This window comes from Microchirus variegatus, assembly GCF_963457635.1.
Source record: "Microchirus variegatus genome assembly, chromosome: 8".
Taxonomy (NCBI): domain Eukaryota; kingdom Metazoa; phylum Chordata; class Actinopteri; order Pleuronectiformes; family Soleidae; genus Microchirus; species Microchirus variegatus.
In genome coordinates, this window is record NC_139809.1 from 17,757,199 (window position 1) to 17,776,853 (window position 19,655).

The window sequence follows — 19,655 nt, forward strand, 5'->3', positions numbered from 1 at the left end:
TGTTGGGACCTAAGTGTGTCACTATTGCCACTATTGTTGATCCTAACATAATGGTGCCCCGTGCAAGGGGTTTAAGAAAATTGATAACAGAATTAATTAATTATTAAAAATAATCATCCATATTCATATTTCCTCACCAATTACAAGGCTGGATCACAACAGGAGGGACACACAAACACACAAAACAGGCCATAACACAGCAGGGGGGGCGTCACAACATCTCTAGCAGTGTTTCTTTGACAACCACTTTCATTTGCACTGAGGCCATCTCTCCCAAGATGAAAGTCTCTGAGTAGTGAAAGAGCATATTCATTTTTTTTAAACATGGTTTAACTCTCTTCCATGTAGCTACTGCACTTTATTTTAATTTTTGGAACAATACAGTGTGCATATATCCTCTTTTATGTCATGCGCCTCCTTATAATCATGGTGGGCTGCCATGGCCAAAGATGCCAGGTCCATTTTTTGGTTCCAGTCCAGCCCTGGTGACGTCACTCTGGGAAATAAGATAAGATAAGATAGCTTTATTTATCCCACAGTGGGGAGAGAACAGGGTTCCAGCAGCTCAGTATACATTACAAAATATTATAAAAACTGTACATGGAAAGAAATAAGATAAGAGTGATCGTAAATAAGGTGCATATTAGGTTAAGATAAAAAATAAGACAAATATAGGCAAAAAAAAAACGGAAGACAAAAACTGTAAACAATAACTTAACAGACCAATTAAAAACAAAAAACAGACTAATACAGCAGTGACACAAACATTGTTATTTGGTTTGCACACTGTCTGTAGAGACAGACAGCAGTAGGAATGAACGACCTGTTTATATGTAATAATATATTACTGGGCTTTTTATAGTCTTTAGGAAGATTTTACAAATATGAAACTCCATTGATCAAAACATAGAATATAAAGATCTATAAAAATCCTATGTCCAAGTCTCGAGGTGTCCTGTGGTCACTTTTACTATTGTGGTCAATGGGAAAATTGCTTTTTGGGCCGCATGAGTATTTTTGGTTGCAGTACCTCGAGTGACCACCATGACAAAATTGTCTTCAAGGCAATGGGGGAGAGGGGGCGGAGCTTCCCCGGTCCTCAATGAATACGTCATTTTGAACAGGCGTTTCGGGGACACCTCACAACACAAGTTCTCCTATCGTCGGTATTAAAGCGACACGTGAACGTGAGTAAAACGTAAAATATTATCTGTTTAAAAGGTGTATAGTTTATTCTGCAGTGTTTTAGCAACGTGTGCATATGTAGCTGTGGATAACAACGGTGTAGCCTGTGTTCTGATGGTTTAGACCACAGTCTCGACACGGTCTAAGACACAGACAGGCAGAGAAATGGTCGCTCCTAATATCCTAAACAGACTGCGGTGAAATTAGTTTCACTGATATTGGCGGGGTTGTGTATGAAGACATTTCTGTAAAAAGAACAATATGAATACAACAATAACCATTCAAAGAAGAGAAGTCGTAGAGAGTCATGAAGCTCTCTGTTGCTCTGAAGGTCCAGCAGTCTGTGGTCACTAAATCTGACCTCTTCCAATAACATGATTATACATGGAAAAAAACACCTTCTTGACCTGCTTAGCATTTTGTAGCGTGGTTCCAGTACGTGAATGAAGTGTTAAAAACCAGGATTTTCCACCACTGAATAAGATCACATGTCTGATGAATAAGTTTGATGATCAAGTTTGATGCTACAAACACGTCTATAGCTCAAGTTATCACTTCAGCACAAGGTGAAATTTGAGGATGTTTTTGCTCCAAATGAGGAGTTGTTGCCATAGATCTACGTCCTTATGATGCATGTGGAGACATCCTGTGCTTTGCTACATGCTCATGACATAGTTTACACACTATGTGAGAGGAGCTAACGTGTAGTGCTACGTGCTCCAATGGCTACAACCACAACACTGTTGTCCCCTCTGGTACACATGCAGGACATCACACTGTGAGCGTGGTTAAAGCCTCGATTCCACCTTTGCTTTGAAGGTCGAGATTGTGACTTTGTTTTGATCAATATTCACTTTACAATTGAGATTGTGACACCCCTTCCCGTTTGTGTTTTTATTCCTTCAGAGGACTTGGTGGTCAAGATGGGTCGCTCCTCCAAAGACAAGCGGGACATTTACTACCGTCTCGCCAAAGAGGAGGGCTGGAGAGCAAGGAGCGCTTTTAAACTGCTGCAGCTCGACCAAGAGTTTAATCTGTTCACAGGTGAGACCCAGCACACGTCAGAGACAGGACTATGACAGGTCTCTGACCTTCCTCACAGTTACCTCACTTTGTAGGGTCAACACTGCCTGTGAGAAACTAACGTCCTGCAGATAAAGTACATTTAAAAAAGAAAAATTGTTCCTGTTACGAGTTTTTATTGAGTTCTTACTGACATGCAATAGGTTTGACAGTCTGTAATTACAATGTGATCAGTGAACAATGACTTAAAGGGGAAGTAAGTAGTTTATAGTGACATCTAGAGGAGAGGCTGAAATTTACAACAACAAACTGCTCCTCTGCTCACCCCCTCCCTTCCCTGAGCGCTATGGTATTCTCAGCCGGTCAAATGTCGTCCTCGTCGTCTTTCTCCGTGTCAGCAGATGAGGTTCTAGTATTTATTCAGACAACGAGAGGGAGAGGGCGAGGAGGAGGGACAGCTCTTCGTGGCCGCGGTAGAGCTGTCAGAAGCCGGTGAGGGAGAGGGCGAGCTACCGCGGCCGTAGCAGACAAAGCGGAGAGAGTGGAGGCGGGACTTCCGCTACAAGTAAAGCAAAGCTTGATTTGTTCTCTCGCGTTTGTCCTTACAGGCTCCGGCGTCTCGCTGGTAACAGTGGTTATGCAACAGCGATCCACGACCATGTTATTTCACATGACATTTTGAAACACTACAAAAATGAAACAAAAACTATTATACAGCGACTAGACAATGCAGGAGCACATAATATGTATAAAAAGTGGATTTTGGGTCATATAAACCCATAAATACTACGCAGTGTCCCATCATCATCATCAGATTGGAGTGCCACAAAGCTGATCGTAGGTGGAAAAAGGACAAACTGCAGGTGTCATTTCAAACCTTAAAGAACTGCTGGTGCCATTACCACAACACTGTTGAAGAGGCTAAAATGGAATACTTTATTAATACTATTTTGTTGCCACAGGCTGTGTTTGGATGCCTCCTCTGAAACATGAAATGACTTTCTGGACTTTTTCTTAAGAAGGACCCTCATCTTCACTCCTGTCTTTACACCTGCCGTCTGTGTCATTTGTTCTGCTGTTTTGAACTCGGTCCATGTTAGAGAATATGGTTGGCTATATCAAACCCTCTAGTTCCCCTTGTGATGCTGCCCTTCCTCAGTTGTAAAGAGGTTTTCCCAATAGGTCAGTCAGTTCTTGCCATTATTAACAACATTCTGTTTTCTGGTGTAGTTTCTATCTAAATTCTAAATTCCAGCAGTGCAACCCCAGATTAAGGTGAAGGATTTTTGGATTGTATCAGATTTCGAAACAAATACAGATACTGACCAATACCAATTCCCATCCCGACCTTGAAGTTCAAGTTTTGCTTCCTCTCTCAGGTGTGAACAGAGCAGTGGATCTGTGTGCAGCTCCTGGCAGCTGGAGTCAGGTCCTCAGCCGCAAACTCAGGTTTTTTTTAATTTTTAACATATATATTTTATATACTGTGTATTCACCTGGGCAGAATTTAATTTAATTCTTATTCATTAACAAATTCTGTACTTGTTTTTCCACTTAGAGGTCAGGAGGAGAAGGCTGAAGAGGTGAAGATTGTAGCTGTGGACCTTCAAGCCATGGCTCCTCTGCCAGGGGTCACTCAGATCCAGGGAGACATCACCAAGGTAAGGACGGGGATGGAGCTGGGGGCAGGGTTGGGGGTCATACACCAATACACCGTATTAGAGAGACTTCACTGTGAAGGAATTGGATCCAAATGTTGGTGGGGACATGTCCGTCCAGACACAAACCTACGCCCTTGGTTTTCAGTTATATTTCAACGACCCCCACAGTTTTTATTGGCCCCCACGTCATTTAAACACAGACTGGGGGGGGGGGGGTCGGTTTTCTTGGTTACTTGGCATTTGTAGTTTTGGAGGACTGGTTTTTACCATAATACTTTATTTATGCTTTTCAGTTTTTGAGAAAGGCACAATACAAAACACCAACATGAACAAAAGGAAACAACAAAAATAAACATTGGAACAATAGGTTTGCCAACCTTATTCTATTAGTGCATCCTACTGTCACCCTCCACAAATACAAATGATCAGGTGGCAACTTCTTCAGATATTTACAAATTAGCAGTGTTGAAATGCAACGAAGTACAAATACTTTGTTACATTATATATCTGTTACATTCACATATCTGTACTTTACTTTGTTATTTATATTTCTGACAACTTTACTCTCTACTCTTCTACATTTATATGTGTACTTTTACTCTGGAAAGTCAGTATCTTATGATACCCTACAATCTATTAACCCTATTGATTCCTCTTAAATAAAAACAAGATGGGAGAAAGATCTGGGTTAGGAAAGATAGTCCAGAGGGAACACGTCAGTGTGTTCTAATAATGCAAAGCACTGTTTGATCCAATGTATAATTCTTCATCATATTCACTACTCCAAAGTGAGATTACACAGTATATACCCTGAGATCTCTCCATCTTGTGATTGATCTCGGCTGGAAGACGACACTCTAACCCACAGCTTTGCTCTATGTCCTATTGGATCAGCATTTTCAAACTTAGAACTGAACATTTGTGATCAGATCACGCAGGACAGATGTTAACACTAGGTGCGAATTGGGTCAAAATGGTGTCATTGCTGAACTGTCAGAGTCTCATCTTCTTCTTCTTAGGTGTCAACAGCTCAGGAGATTATCCGTCATTTTGAGGGTCATCCTGCCGACCTTGTGGTGTGTGATGGCGCTCCAGATGGTATGACGTTCACTTTCTCTAATCTTGAGTTTCCTTTATCTCCGTGTTGCAAAACTTTTCTTGGTTCTGTCTTCACAGTAACTGGCCTCCATGATGTGGATGAGTACATCCAGGCTCAGCTGCTGTTAGCTGTAAGTAGAGAGGTCTGTCTGTCTGTCTGTATTCACATGCTTCTTTGACGTTGTGTTGACAAGTTAAAAAACTGGCGGTGAATTTACATAGGAGATGACACTGAGCTAGCAAGTCATCAAATTAGCTGCTCGTTATGCAAAAGTCTCGCCGGAAACTCTCCAAGTTGTGTCTGGCAACGGGTGAAAACACATGATGGCGGTTTCTTCTCTGCTGTTTCCAGAAGAGATATAACTTGTGGCGTAGAGCTCCAGGTGCAGAAATTATACGTTTCTCATCCATTTTTTCTCCAGTGTGAACGCAGCATTAGGTCTTTTGGAGTGCAGGGAGAACTCCTTAATAGCGTCTATGACTATGTAGTGGCATGGAGTGGTCTGCTGGAGCAGTATAGTATCTCAGCTAAAAATCAGCTCTTGACCCAGTGTAGGTCATGGGAGTGATTGCTAAGCTATCAACTCTGATGGACAATCTCTTCAACCCCCTGCAGTACACCGTCACAGCACTGGGAAGCTGTACAATTTCTGTTTGAACTGTAAATAATAAGTTCATACTGTATATATTCTGGTAAATATGTCTATAATGTATATGCTATTTTTACCTTTTTATAGTCTTTTCTATATTGTTCATGTGAGTGTTTATTTAATAGCTTTATCTGTACTATCTCTGCTGCTGTGGCACTGTTCTTATCCGATCTAAACTGCTTGTGTTTCAGGCCCTCAATATCACCACTCATGTCCTGAAACCTGGAGGAACGTTTGTGGCCAAAGTGAGTCCATGTTTGATTAATGCTGCAGTTTATATTTTAAACATAGCAATGTCTGCTTCATTCAAGCCATTCACACTTAAGTCCATCAGCGCCGCATGACTGTCTCTCTGTTTCTCAGTATAGCAGTATTAAAGGTGAAGTAAGTAGTTTAAAGTGCCATCTAGAGGAGAGGCTGAAATTTACAACAAAGAACTGCTCCTCTGCTCACCCCCTCCCTTCCCTGAGCGCTACGGTATCCTCAGCCGGTAAATTGTTGACCTCGTCGTCTTTCTCCGTGTCAGCAGATAAGGTTCGTGAGGCGAGGGAGAGGGCGAGCTACCGCGGCCGTAGCAGACGAAGCGGAGAGAGTAGAAGCGGGACTTCCGCTACAAGTAAAGCGACGCTTGATTTGTGCTCTCGCGTTTGTCTATACAGGCTCCCGTAGAAACATGGCGTCGTGGCAATGCAGTAGCGGCCCGCGACCATGTTATTTTACATGACTTTTTGAAACAATACGAAAATGAAACAAAGAATATTATACAGCGACTAGACAATGCAGGAGCACATAATATGTATAAAAAAGTGAATTTTGGGTAATATAAACTCATAAATACTACACAGTGTCCCTTTAAGATTTTGTGTTGCCCAGCAACATTGCTGCACTTTACACAGGAAGTGATTTGTTTGTCCACCAGAGTGCAGGATTTTGGGTGAGATGCCGTCTTCATTTGCGTAGCACTTGTGTTGTGCCCCCCACCCCTGCCCTAAATGCACACAAATGCTTGGACACACACACAGCCACTCGAGAGAACTGCTGTTGTCACCATGTAGGCTAACATTACAGGTGACTAACCACACATTCATGTGGTCAGTCAAGTGTCTTGCCCAAGGACACATTGTCATGTAGACTAGTGAAGCCGGGAATCAATCCCACCACCTTGCATTTGAAAGACGTCTCGCTCTACCACTGATCCACCGTCATTCCATCATTCCAGTCCAAATGCAAGTGATCACAGTATTTAAATGTAACAGGGGTGATAAACCCCTCACTCACAGGGTATCTGTTTCTCAACTCTCACGGTATTATGTCCAAATCTCGCGGGATGGTCACCTGGGTCACCTGGCGGTGACGTCACGGGGTCACGTGGGTCGGCGCAACCAACCGACGTTTAGTATTGAGCCGCTGCAGTTCAGTCTCAGAGAGGGAGTAGTGGGGAAGCTGCATGAGAGACGAGCTACAGGAGCCCCTTACCGTGTCGCAACTGCCGTGCCGAGACCGCGACGGCCGAACGTATGTGTAGTGCGCAGCGGACGGCCGGTGAGTCAAATTGTTTGTAGCCGTTAGCATTAGCATTAGCCGCTAGCATTAGCCGCTAGCATTAGCCGCGGCCGCCATTCACTTTAATGGAGGTGGCTAGCGCTGTTTAGCAAACAGGCCTGGGTCTTTTCTTTTGTAATGGGAAGCCAAGGGTTCTTTTGAGAATGAATGTAAAGTATATTGCTGTAATGGGTTTAAAGAGTATTGATGATGTATCATGTCTGTTTAATAATGAATCATGTTGCTAATTGTTGTAACTGCTGGTTATGATGATGATAGATACAGATGCTACTTATTTTTCTATTTATATTTATATTTGCTAAATCATGACTTTGAGAATATAACATTAGTGCAATGAGTACTTTGTTGAATCATGTGGATTAATGTATTGATTGATGTATGAAACCATGGTGAATGTTATAAGGAACTTTGGTCCTGTTCTCTTGACCAGGATCTTATAGATGGCGAGCTAAAGGAGCCACGGACTGACAGATTGTCGAATGAGTCGCATCCCTCCTGCCAGGCTGGTAGGGGGCTCTTTGTAGCCCAGTAAAAGACTCTCACCCACTCGCTCAGCCCCTGCCCAACACACGCTCATATCGGAGCTCCAGCTCAAACAGCGCAAGTCTCGTCCTCCATCGTTTGCTGAGCTGCTGCTGCTGCTGAGGACGGAAGAGGATCGTGGGGCGGCAAAGGTTCAGCGTATGAAGCAGCACCTCGGCTCAAAAGCCAGAGCCGGGGCGCACGCCCAGTACGCCTCTGCAGCCCCAGAAGAGGATAAAGTGGAAGTGCTGACTACCATCACCCAGCAGCTCACCCAGCAGCTTGCCGACATTCAAAAGCAGCTGGCGGCCCTTACTGCTCAGTCCAACCGAAAGCAGCCTACCTCACCCAATTCCACCCATGTCAGTCGGCTCAGTGAGAGTATGAGGACCACCAAGGCTCCACCCCGTCCCTCTTACAAGACCCCGCCCTCAGGGCCAAAGCCAGGTTATTGTTACAATTGTGGAGAAGATGGACACATACGACCCAATTGTGATAATGATCCGAACCCGTCACTTGTGGCTATGAAGAAAAAACAGTTCGCTGAGAGGCAGAAGAGGTGGTCACGATCAAGTCCTCACAGTGCCTCGTCTTTAAACTAAATCAGGTTCCTGTTGAGGGGCAAACAGGAACTGGGGAGGACCAACAACGTCCCATCATGCAGAAACCAGTGAGGTGCAGAGATCAAGCACAGTTCGCGTCCCCCGAGGTTATGCACCTGCCACGGGGGTTGATCGGGTCCAGATGCACTGGCCAGGTGAGCATAGCTGGCCAAGAGTTTTCATGCTTACTGGATACCGGATCGCAAGTGACAACAATACCCATCTCGACCTACAATCAACACTTCTCACATCAACCTGTCAGGCCATTGTGTGATTTGCTACAAGTGGAGGGTGCTGCTGGGCAAGAAGTACCCTATCTGGGCTACATCGAGGTGACCATTACTTTCCCGAAGGAGTTCATTGGTGCTGATATGGATGTGTGTACCGTGGCACTGGTGGTCCCGGATGTCAGGCCAGGATTTCATGCACAAGTCTTGATTGGAATGAACACATTGGATCTGCTTTATGAGCAGCGTCTGGAAAGTGAGTGTGCCAGCTACAAACCATCCCGGCATGGCTACGGAGCTGTCCTCCAATTGCTGCAGCTGAGACACCAACAGGCCCAAGGGGAGAGCACTGGCGTAGTGAGATTGGCGGGTGCATCTCCACTTGAGGTCCCAGCAGGCTGCACCATGGTCATCAGGGGCTCCGTCCGTGCAAGTTTATCATCAGCTGGCAGGTGTGTCCTTGTGGAACAGCCGTCCACCCCACTGCCTGGAGGTTTGTGTGTAAGGAACTGTCTTGTTTCTCTGCCCAGCCACGCACCTCACCGGATCCCTGTTGTGATCACCAATGAATCCGACCAGAACATCACACTTCAGCCATTGGGCGTCATTGCTGAACTCTCCGGGTCACCTCGGATTTTGACTCAAGGTGTCTCCACTACCCAAGTGCAGAGCCCGGAAGAAAGCAACTTGGAGTTTGATTTTGGAGATTCTCCAATTCCCCCGGATTGGAGGGAGCGGGTCGTATCCAAGCTCAAGCAGATGCCAGGGGTTTTCTCGCACCATGATCTTGACTTTGGGCGTACCGATCGTGTGAAGCATCACATCCACCTCCATGATGGGACCTCATTCAAGCATCGAGCTCGTCCCATTCATCCTCGTGATATTGAGGCAGTTCGTGACCATCTGCGGGACCTGCTGAAGACAGGAGTGATAAGGGAATCTGAATCACCCTTCTCTTCTCCCATCGTGGTCGTACGTAAGAAGAATGGAGATGTGAGGCTGTGCATTGATTACCGCAAGCTTAACCTCCAGACTGTGAAAGACAACTACGCACTACCGAATTTGGAGGAGTCGTTTGCGGCACTGACCGGTTCACGTTGGTTCAGTGTCCTTGACCTCAAATCCGGGTATTACCAAATTGAAATGGCAGAAGCTGACAAACCCAAGACTGCGTTTGTAACTCCACTGGGCTTTTGGGAGTTCAATCGAATGCCGCAAGGCGTAACCAATGCGCCAAGTACATTCCAGCGGCTCATGGAGCGGTGCATGGGTGACTTGCACCTCAAGGAGGTTTTGGTCTTCCTGGATGATTTGATCATCTTTTCAGACACCCTTGAAGAACACGAGAGGCGATTGTTGAGAGTGCTTCACCGGCTTGGAGACTATGGCCTCAAATTGTCCCTGGAAAAGTGCAAGTTCTTTCAAGCGTCGGTGCGTTACCTGGGACATATCGTCTCGGAGCAGGGTGTGGAGACGGATCCGGAGAAAATCAGTGCCCTGAAGTCCTGGCCAGTCCCCCAAAAGCTGAAGGAGTTGAGATCCTTTTTAGGATTTGCAGGATACTACCGCAGATTCATCAAGGGATATGCCGAAATTGCAAAGCCGTTGAACGACCTGACGAGGGGGTATACTCCGACCCGTTCCAAGGGTCGCAAGGGGTCAACCGCCCTGAACCACGATGCTAACCAGCATTTTAATGAGAAATGGACACCAAAGTGCCAGCTTGCGTTCGAAACGCTGATCAACAGACTGACGACATCTCCCGTGCTTGGCTTCGCAAATCCAAAGCAGCCCTACATCTTGCATACCGACGCCAGCACCACAGGTCTGGGAGCAGCACTCTATCAAGAACAAGAGGGACAATTACGTGTCATAGCGTACGCCAGTCGGGGATTGTCTGCTAGTGAGTCTCGATATCCAGCACACAAGCTGGAATTTTTGGCCCTGAAGTGGAGCGTAACAGAAAAATTCCACGACTATCTGTATGGGACAAGTTTTGTCGTCGTAACAGACAACAATCCCCTGACGTACATCTTGTCTTCTGCCAAGCTTGATGCTGCCAGTCATAGGTGGCTTGCTGCATTGTCCACCTTTGATTTTAAACTCCAGTATCGGGCTGGCAGCCAGAACGGAGACGCTGACGCCCTCTCTCGAAGGCCCCATGACCTGCCGGATGAAGACCGCTGTCAAAAAGAATGGGACATGGTCCAGCAGTTCACCCGTGACCATGTGGATGAGACGGCGATTGAGCTTGATCCAGATGTTGTGGCCGCCATTTGTCACAGCTGTCTGGTGAGAGTTTCAAGTCCCCCTGAGAGCGGCGCTTCCTTGGTGGAGTCGTTGAGCATGTCAGTCTCTGTCATTCCTGACTGTTATGCCAGCGAGTCTCCTCAAGGGCTGCCAGTTGTGCCTTCACTGTCCCCGTCTGGCCTCCGGGAGAAGCAGAGAGCGGACCCCAGTCTCAAGGAAGTAATCTCTCACATCGAAACTGGTGAGAGTGTGCCGCCCACCGTACGACAACAACTTCCAGATCTGGGCCTGCTGTTGAGAGAAAGGAATCGCCTTGAACTCCAGGACGATGTTCTGTACAGGAGGAGGCAGGATGGAGACCATCTGTCGTTTCAGCTCGTATTGCCAGAGGAATTGCGTCAAGGAGTTCTCACCAGCCTCCATGACGACATGGGGCATATGGGGGTCGAGAGGACCCTTGACCTGGTGAGATCTCGGTTCTTCTGGCCACGTATGGCTGTAGATGTGGAAAAGAAAATCAAGACTTGTGATCGCTGTGTTCGAAGGAAAGCCCTGCCGGAGCGGGCTGCACCGCTGGTGAACATCAGGACCAGCCGGCCGCTCGAACTGTTGTGCATGGACTACCTGACGCTCGAGGCAGATAAGAGTAACACCAAAGACATCTTGGTCCTCACAGATCATTTCACCAAATACGCCCTGGCTTTTCCTGGAAGTTTGACCTAGCCTGGACTGTGTTGCTCATGTCCTGAAGCCTGGAGACAGAATTAGACCTCCTCTGGGTAGTATTTGTTTCCGGACTCTGTGGTGCTCTAATGACACCGCCCTTCAGCACACTCTCAACCAGACATAGAGGCAGTTTTCCTGGCCTTAGGGGTTTCAGGCTCTGTGGGCCTGTCTGCAGGAGACAGCTGTGGAGTGCTATGACATTGACATGGTTCTTGGCTGTGGCTCTCATGGCCCACAGCTCTTGCAGGTAGAGTTCAATGCCCTCCGGGTTGTTGCAGGGCAGCCGCTTGATAGCCACCCTCTGTCCTGTTTTGGATATATGTCCTTCAAAGACAACACCGTAGCTGCCTCTTCCCACCTCCTGCTCTAAAGTGTAGAGCTCCTCCATTTTCACAGGAGCTGAGCCCACAAATGTGCAGCTAACCACAAGCGATAAATCGACGTGAATGTTCCGTTTACTCGACTGACATGTCGTCCTTCCGCATATTAGTTTTTAATAAAAACTTTTTATTAATATTATAAAGGCTTAACGACTGACAAAACAAAACAGAAGGAAAGTCGCTAGAGAACTTCCCATACAGATAGTCGTGGAATTTTTCTGTTACGCTCCACTTCAGGGCCAAAAATTCCAGCTTGTGTGCTGGATATCGAGACTCACTAGCAGACAATCCCCGACTGGCGTACGCTATGACACGTAATTGTCCCTCTTGTTCTTGATAGAGTGCTGCTCCCAGACCTGTGGTGCTGGCGTCGGTATGCAAGATGTAGGGCTGCTTTGGATTTGCGAAGCCAAGCACGGGAGATGTCGTCAGTCTGTTGATCAGCGTTTCGAACGCAAGCTGGCACTTTGGTGTCCATTTCTCATTAAAATGCTGGTTAGCATCGTGGTTCAGGGCGGTTGACCCCTTGCGACCCTTGGAACGGGTCGGAGTATTTGTCACAGCTGTCTGGTGAGAGTTTCAAGTCCCCCTGAGAGCGGCGCTTCCTTGGTGGAGTCGTTGAGCATGTCAGTCTCTGTCATTCCTGACTGTTATGCCAGCGAGTCTCCTCAAGGGCTGCCAGTTGTGCCTTCACTGTCCCCGTCTGGCCTCCGGGAGAAGCAGAGAGCGGACCCCAGTCTCAAGGAAGTAATCTCTCACATCGAAACTGGTGAGAGTGTGCCGCCCACCGTACGACAACAACTTCCAGATCTGGGCCTGCTGTTGAGAGAAAGGAATCGCCTTGAACTCCAGGACGATGTTCTGTACAGGAGGAGGCAGGATGGAGACCATCTGTCGTTTCAGCTCGTATTGCCAGAGGAATTGCGTCAAGGAGTTCTCACCAGCCTCCATGACGACATGGGGCATATGGGGGTCGAGAGGACCCTTGACCTGGTGAGATCTCGGTTCTTCTGGCCACGTATGGCTGTAGATGTGGAAAAGAAAATCAAGACTTGTGATCGCTGTGTTCGAAGGAAAGCCCTGCCGGAGCGGGCTGCACCGCTGGTGAACATCAGGACCAGCCGGCCGCTCGAACTGTTGTGCATGGACTACCTGACGCTCGAGGCAGATAAGAGTAACACCAAAGACATCTTGGTCCTCACAGATCATTTCACCAAATACGCCCTGGCTTTTCCAACTGCCAATCAAAAGGCGAAGACGGTTGCTAAATGTCTGTGGGAGAATTTTATCGTGCATTATGGCATCCCGGAGCGTCTGCACACAGATCAAGGCCGCGACTTTGAGTCCCATTTAATTCGAGAACTCTGTGACATCGCCGGCATTCAGAAAACCCGTACCACGCCATATCATCCCCGTGGCAACCCAGTAGAGAGGTTTAATCGGACGCTGCTGAGTATGTTGGGTACGTTGGGACCGGAACAGAAGCAAAGATGGAAGGAGTATGTGAAACCCCTGGTCCATGCTTACAACTGCACCAGAAACGAGGTCACAGGCTACACTCCTTATGAGCTCATGTTTGGTCGCTCTCCGAGATTACCTGTGGACCTCGCTTTTGGCTTGCCAGCGGGGGACAAGTCTGTCCCATCACATTCGAAATATGTGCAGATTCTTCGCTCTCGCCTGGAGGAAAGCTACCAAGTCGCTTCCAAGAATGCAGCAAAGTCAGCAGAACGGAACAAGACTCGTTTTGATCAGAGGGTGAGACCCTCCGCCCTGGAAGAAGGGGATCGAGTGCTTGTCCGGAACGTGAGACTCCGTGGAAAACATAAGCTGGAGGACAAGTGGGAGAGAAACATCTATGTTGTGGTTAACCGTGCTGGCGACCTTCCAGTTTACACAGTGCGACCAGAGACGGATTCATCTGGGAAAACTCGAACATTGCACAGGGACCTCCTGCTACCGTGTGGTTTCCTACCTGACAGTAAAGAGCCAGAACTGCAACCTGTTACATCTGCACACAGACTTCAAACTCGCAGTCTGAAGAAGCCGGTTGTAGACCCAGAGGAGTACCTGAGTGAGGAAGAGGAGGGGAGAATTGCCCAGGTTTCAATCCCAGCAACTGTACAGTTCTGTGTAGATGGAACTCTTCCTGCCCAGCTGTCATCCACCAACTCAGCGTTGGCTGAACCAATGCACTCACCTGCAAGGAACCTGCTGGAGGTCGAGGAGGGTTCTCTGGTGACTGGTGCTGTGGATCCACCTTTGCTCAGTGTGGAAGAGGATGTCTCTGGAGCGTCTGAGGAGGAAGATGGAGAGTACTTAACAGAGCCTGAAGAGGTCAGTTCCATTCTTGACACCCTGCCATCAGAGGAAGATGGGGAGCTCGACGGCCCTGTAGAGACATCCCCTGATTCGGTCGTTCAATCACAGCGTGCCGCTGAAATACCCATCGCTGGTTTAGACTCTGAAGGTGGGGGTGATTTAGATGTTGTCGAACCGGGTCAGTCTATCCGTCGTTCTTCGAGGCAGCGGCAACCGCCCAAGCGTCTGCAGTACACCGGGTTGGGTAATCCGTTAATTTCTGTTGTGCAGACACTTTTTCATAGTTTGGCTGATGCGTACGGTGAATCGTTTGCCAGTCCTGTGTCCCATTCCCCTGCATGTTCACGGGTCCAGGTAGTGTAGCATGCACCGGAGTTGCATGGTTTTAGAGGGGGAGTGTGTAACAGGGGTGATAAACCCCTCACTCACAGGGTATCTGTTTCTCAACTCTCACGGTATTATGTCCAAATCTCGCGGGATGGTCACCTGGGTCACCCGGTGACGTCACGGGGTCACGTGGGTCGGCGCAACCAACCGACGTTTAGTATTGAGCCGCTGCAGTTCAGTCTCAGAGAGGGAGTAGTGGGGAAGCTGCATGAGAGACGAGCTACAGGAGCCCCTTACCGTGTCGCAACTGCCGTGCCGAGACCGCGACGGCCGAACGTATGTGTAGTGCGCAGCGGACGGCCGGTGAGTCAAATTGTTTGTAGCCGTTAGCATTAGCATTAGCCGCTAGCATTAGCCGCGGCCGCCATTCACTTTAATGGAGGTGGCTAGCGCTGTTTAGCAAACAGGCCTGGGTCTTTTCTTTTGTAATGGGAAGCCAAGGGTTCTTTTGAGAATGAATGTAAAGTATATTGCTGTAATGGGTTTAAAGAGTATTGATGATGTATCATGTCTGTTTAATAATGAATCATGTTGCTAATTGTTGTAACTGCTGGTTATGATGATGATAGATACAGATGCTACTTATTTTTCTATTTATATTTATATTTGCTAAATCATGACTTTGAGAATATAACATTAGTGCAATGAGTACTTTGTTGAATCATGTGGATTAATGTATTGATTGATGTATGAAACCATGGTGAATGTTATAAGGAACTTTGGTCCTGTTCTCTTGACCAGGATCTTATAGATGGCGAGCTAAAGGAGCCACGGACTGACAGATTGTCGAATGAGTCGCATCCCTCCTGCCAGGCTGGTAGGGGGCTCTTTGTAGCCCAGTAAAAGACTCTCACCCACTCGCTCAGCCCCTGCCCAACACACGCACACACATCCTTCCCCTACACACTTTCCCACTCATTTCCCCTGGACTCAATTCCCCAACCCAGACGTGGGTTTACATAAACTGTGGAGGGGCAGCTGGGATCATCTTTTTGGTGTTCATAATGAACCAAGCGTATGGGTTTTTGCTTATTTCTGACTCTGACTTTGTTATCTGTTGATGAATCTGAATCATGAATATCTGAATGTGCATATATGCAAATGATTGAAAAAAGTTAACTTACCGTAATTCTTTAATTGTCTGCCTTTAGCAGATCGGCCGGTTCACTGTATATAATATCACTTTATTGTTGTGGGTTTTTCATTGCACTTTTTGCTATATAAAAATACATGGTATCATTCAACCAGCAACCTCAGTCTCTGTCTGCTCCCTCCTTTGGTCGTACCTTAGTCTTCTGATCACTAGCCTATTGTTGTATTTTATTGTTACACATTAGCTTCAGTGTTAAATTTGTGTGACATAGGTGCTACATAAAGGACATAAAAACAACAGCAGACTTGTTCACAATCCTCGACACACTACATTTTCTGATGTAGTAGAGGCTGTATGAACCCTCTGTCCTATCTGGTGTGTCTCAGATCTTCAGAGGCAAAGATGTGGTCCTGCTCTACTCTCAGCTGAAGATCTTCTTCAGTGCTGTGACCTGTGCTAAGCCCCGCAGCAGCAGGAACTCCAGCATTGGTGAGTTTATCTCTCCCTGTGGACTGCAGTCACAGAAATGAGCTGTTGTTTAAACTGTGCACATTTGATGATATTTTTGAACTGTGTGTGCAGAGGCGTTTGTCGTGTGTCAGAATTACTCTCCTCCTGAAGGTTATGTCCCAAACATGTCCAACCCTCTGCTGGATCACGCCTATGGTAACTATCAGGCCTTTTTCACATAGTATGGTCATTTTGGTGGAGACGAGTGCATTGTTGTGTCTGAAGTGTACTTGTGTTTAATGTACTGACATCATCATAATAAGCTGTGACAGAGACCTGGAGGCTTATGCTCCATGAAAACACATGGAAAGACTTATTCCCTTATTATTATCATAATAACGATGATTATTTGATTTGAATTATTTTGCACAATTAAATATGACAAATATAAAAATAGAGTCCTAAATTATGTTGGACCGCAGAACTGTAAAGAAAACAATATGTTTAGAATAAATGTGTTCCTATTAATAATACATATGTAAAGTAAATGCATAATAAATCTATTTAATAAATATCACAATTAAGCCCCTTTTCAAAAGTCCCACCTATTAAAATCTATAAATGTAAATTATATATTTGAGAAGATAGAAAAAACTGAGAACTCTCCAGTCTTCAGGGTTTTTCATTCTATTTTGCCTGTTTTGTGTTTGCTCTGTGTCCATGAGATGTGGACTTCAACCAGCTGGACGGTCCAAACCGTGTAATTGTCCCCTTCCTGGCCTGTGGTGACCTCAGCGCCTTCGACTCAGACAGGACTTACCCTCTGCAGGTGAGGAGAGGCACTTTATATGTATATGTATATGTATATATATATATATGTATATGTATATACATATATATATATGTGTATATATATATATATACACATAATTATTAAATAACTAACAGTTATTTTTTGTTCTCGCTTCCTGTAAATGATGACGATCTCAAATTTTCAAAGAGGCTTGAAAATCAGAAAACCTGTCATAATTATATAAAAAAAAAACTTAAACCAATCAATCTATTATCAAAATAGCTGCAGATAAATGTAGTAATCGATTAATAATCAATATTATTTATTGATTGATTTCTTTGCACAAACATGCATGATTTTCTTTTCTTTAGCTGGATTCTGATAAACCGTACCAGTACACGCCGCCCACGCAGCCGCCCATCCAGCCACCATACCAGCAGGCCTGTCACCTCCGCAAAAACAACCTGCTGTCCAGAGAGGACACGCCGTCCGTCTGTCCAGAGCCAGAGCGACTGACAGAGCAGTCTCACACTCAATGAACATCTTGCTTCCTTTCACAAGAAGACCGATATCCTTTCAGGGGGAGCAGCATATTATCTGAATTCTGTTTCTGTTTTGTCTGTTTTTATGGAGAACACTTGGTGACTGCTGTTCATATTTTATAAATAAAGTCAGTCTTTGGTGAAGTATATGAACGTATATGATGAAGTGAACTAAAAATAAATTGTTTTTATGAAATAAACTTGTTTAACTTTCACAAGGGTGGTGGGAAAATCTCATCTAATGAGTGAAACAGAAGGTTTTTCGAGTTTTACAATAGCTGCGAGTTATTCCATGAAGCAGGATTAAATTAGAATTAGAACAGACTGAGGCTGATGATGTTTTCACAAGTACGGACAAGTACGGACAAGTACGCACAAGTATGGATATTGAGAAAAGGCTCGAGGGATTACTTTTTACAAGTAGGATTGAACATTACCCAGAACAGGTGATTAATTGAACCTAAAACTGATTTTGTCAGTTGTTAATTACTGTTCCATCCAGTGTCTCTGGTGTGGGCTGCAGTTAACGATTCAGCCTCCAGAGGCATCTGTTCTGTTAAGTAATATTGAGATTCCATAAAATTTAAAAGGAAAAGGGAAAGATATCATATGTAAAATCAAGATAATAGTGGAAAAACAATAAACACTGTGTTGTGATCTCCCCAAGTAAATATGAGAGTTTCTCTGTGTCTGTAGTGTGTTCAAATTCAGGGTGTATTTGTATTATTTTGGGAAAGTGTTCATTTCTCAGAGCCTGTTATTTGGTATCGCTCTCTGTATTTGAATTATATATATTTTCATTTTCTCTGATATATACCGTGTGTGTATGTATATATATATATATATATATATATATATGTATGTGTGTGTATGTATATATACATATATGTGTGTGTATATATATGTGTGTATATGTGTATATATATATATACATACACACACGTCAGCGCCAATAGGCAGTAGCGGTCGATGCGGCGTCTACTGTTATATGTCTATGGGTATAACCCATGGATGTATAATATGGGTCGCTTCCGTTCATTCCTATGAAGCTGCTCACCCAGCGCATATGCCAAAAATTGTTTTGACTTCCGTGTTTATTTCCGGGTTATGGGGCCCATAGAGCATGCGCAGTAGTGTCACTACCATATAAAGATCTATAAAAGCCCGTGTCCATGTCTCGAGGTGTCCTGTGGACACTTTTACAGGCGTCTCTTTTACTATTGCGGTCAATGGGAAAATTGCTTTTTGGGCTTTTATGGGGTTTTATGGGGTTTTCTGTTGCAGTACCCACAGTGGCCACAATGGTTACCCTCAAAGGGTCAGATGTAACTGTCATACAGAATAAATATAATTAAATGTAACCAAATATAATGTAAACTAAAGGTAACTACTCTGTAACATATTACTAAATAACTTAATGTACTTATTACTTCAATTCAATTTCACTCATCGCATGATGCATATACACTGCCGTCACTTTGCGGGTAACGCAATCGCCATGCATTGTGGGAAATGTAGTTTATGGTCAACGCACGCCTTAAAGCAGCATAGACCTATACTAACACGAATTTTTAAGACCAATTTATCACTCGCGGGCCACATAAAATGACGTGACAGGCCACATCTGGCCCCCGGGCCTTGAGTTTGACACATGCGATATAATACATCCATGGGTATAACCCACACTACGGCGAGTACAATCAAAATACAGGCTGTGTCAACTATGACCACAAGAGGGCACCGTCCACACTTGTGACAGTTGAGCGCTGCTTCTGCACCACCGAAAAACAATTACACGTCTAAACCATAAAGACAGAGGACGCAGATAAAATGCCACAAAAAAGAAAAAGCTATACAGCAGAATTTAAACTGCAAATGTAAAAATGTTAAACTGCCGTCAAGAGGGGGCGCCAAAACGTAGTATTTCCATTTTTTTTAATATCCATATGTATAGTAAATACAGCAGGGGCCTCTCCAAACTGCGCAAAATGTACTACTATTTTAGGGACAAGATTTCACTGCCACAGGGATTGTGAAAAGATTCAACGCTTTTGGCAAACCGTATGTGATGAAGTTAGTGTGATAATACAGCAGCAATTTTATGTCTATTTGGATGTAACCCTGACTCACTAAGATCACATAAATACACTGTACATTTATGCATATGTTGGTCTGAAAGGC

At 45.3% G+C, this 19,655-nt stretch overlaps 1 protein-coding gene across 1 annotated transcript; it reads left to right on the forward strand.

The window, feature by feature from the left end:
* Positions 1–1,136: 1,136 nt before the first annotated feature.
* On the forward strand, positions 1,137–18,046 carry ftsj1 (FtsJ RNA 2'-O-methyltransferase 1). The gene is made up of 11 exons (XM_083893962.1): positions 1,137–1,187; positions 2,092–2,229; positions 3,588–3,657; positions 3,767–3,869; positions 4,889–4,967; positions 5,046–5,098; positions 5,809–5,862; positions 16,076–16,178; positions 16,272–16,355; positions 16,865–16,968; positions 17,304–18,046. The coding sequence occupies exons 2-11, from the start codon at positions 2,109–2,111 to the stop codon at positions 17,469–17,471; spliced, it is 939 nt and encodes a 312-aa protein (XP_083750088.1). The 5' UTR covers positions 1,137–1,187; positions 2,092–2,108; the 3' UTR covers positions 17,472–18,046.
* Positions 18,047–19,655: the final 1,609 nt, after the last annotated feature.

Excerpts from the sequence above, each read along its gene's own strand:
- ftsj1 (XM_083893962.1), top strand. The coding sequence starts at position 2,109 with ATGGGTCGCTCCTCCAAAGACAAGCGGGACATTTACTACCGTCTCGCC. Across the intron at positions 4,968-5,045 it reads GTGTGATGGCGCTCCAGATG|TAACTGGCCTCCATGATGTG; the intron begins GTATGACGTTCA and ends CTGTCTTCACAG. Across the intron at positions 5,099-5,808 it reads AGGCTCAGCTGCTGTTAGCT|GCCCTCAATATCACCACTCA; the intron begins GTAAGTAGAGAG and ends CTTGTGTTTCAG.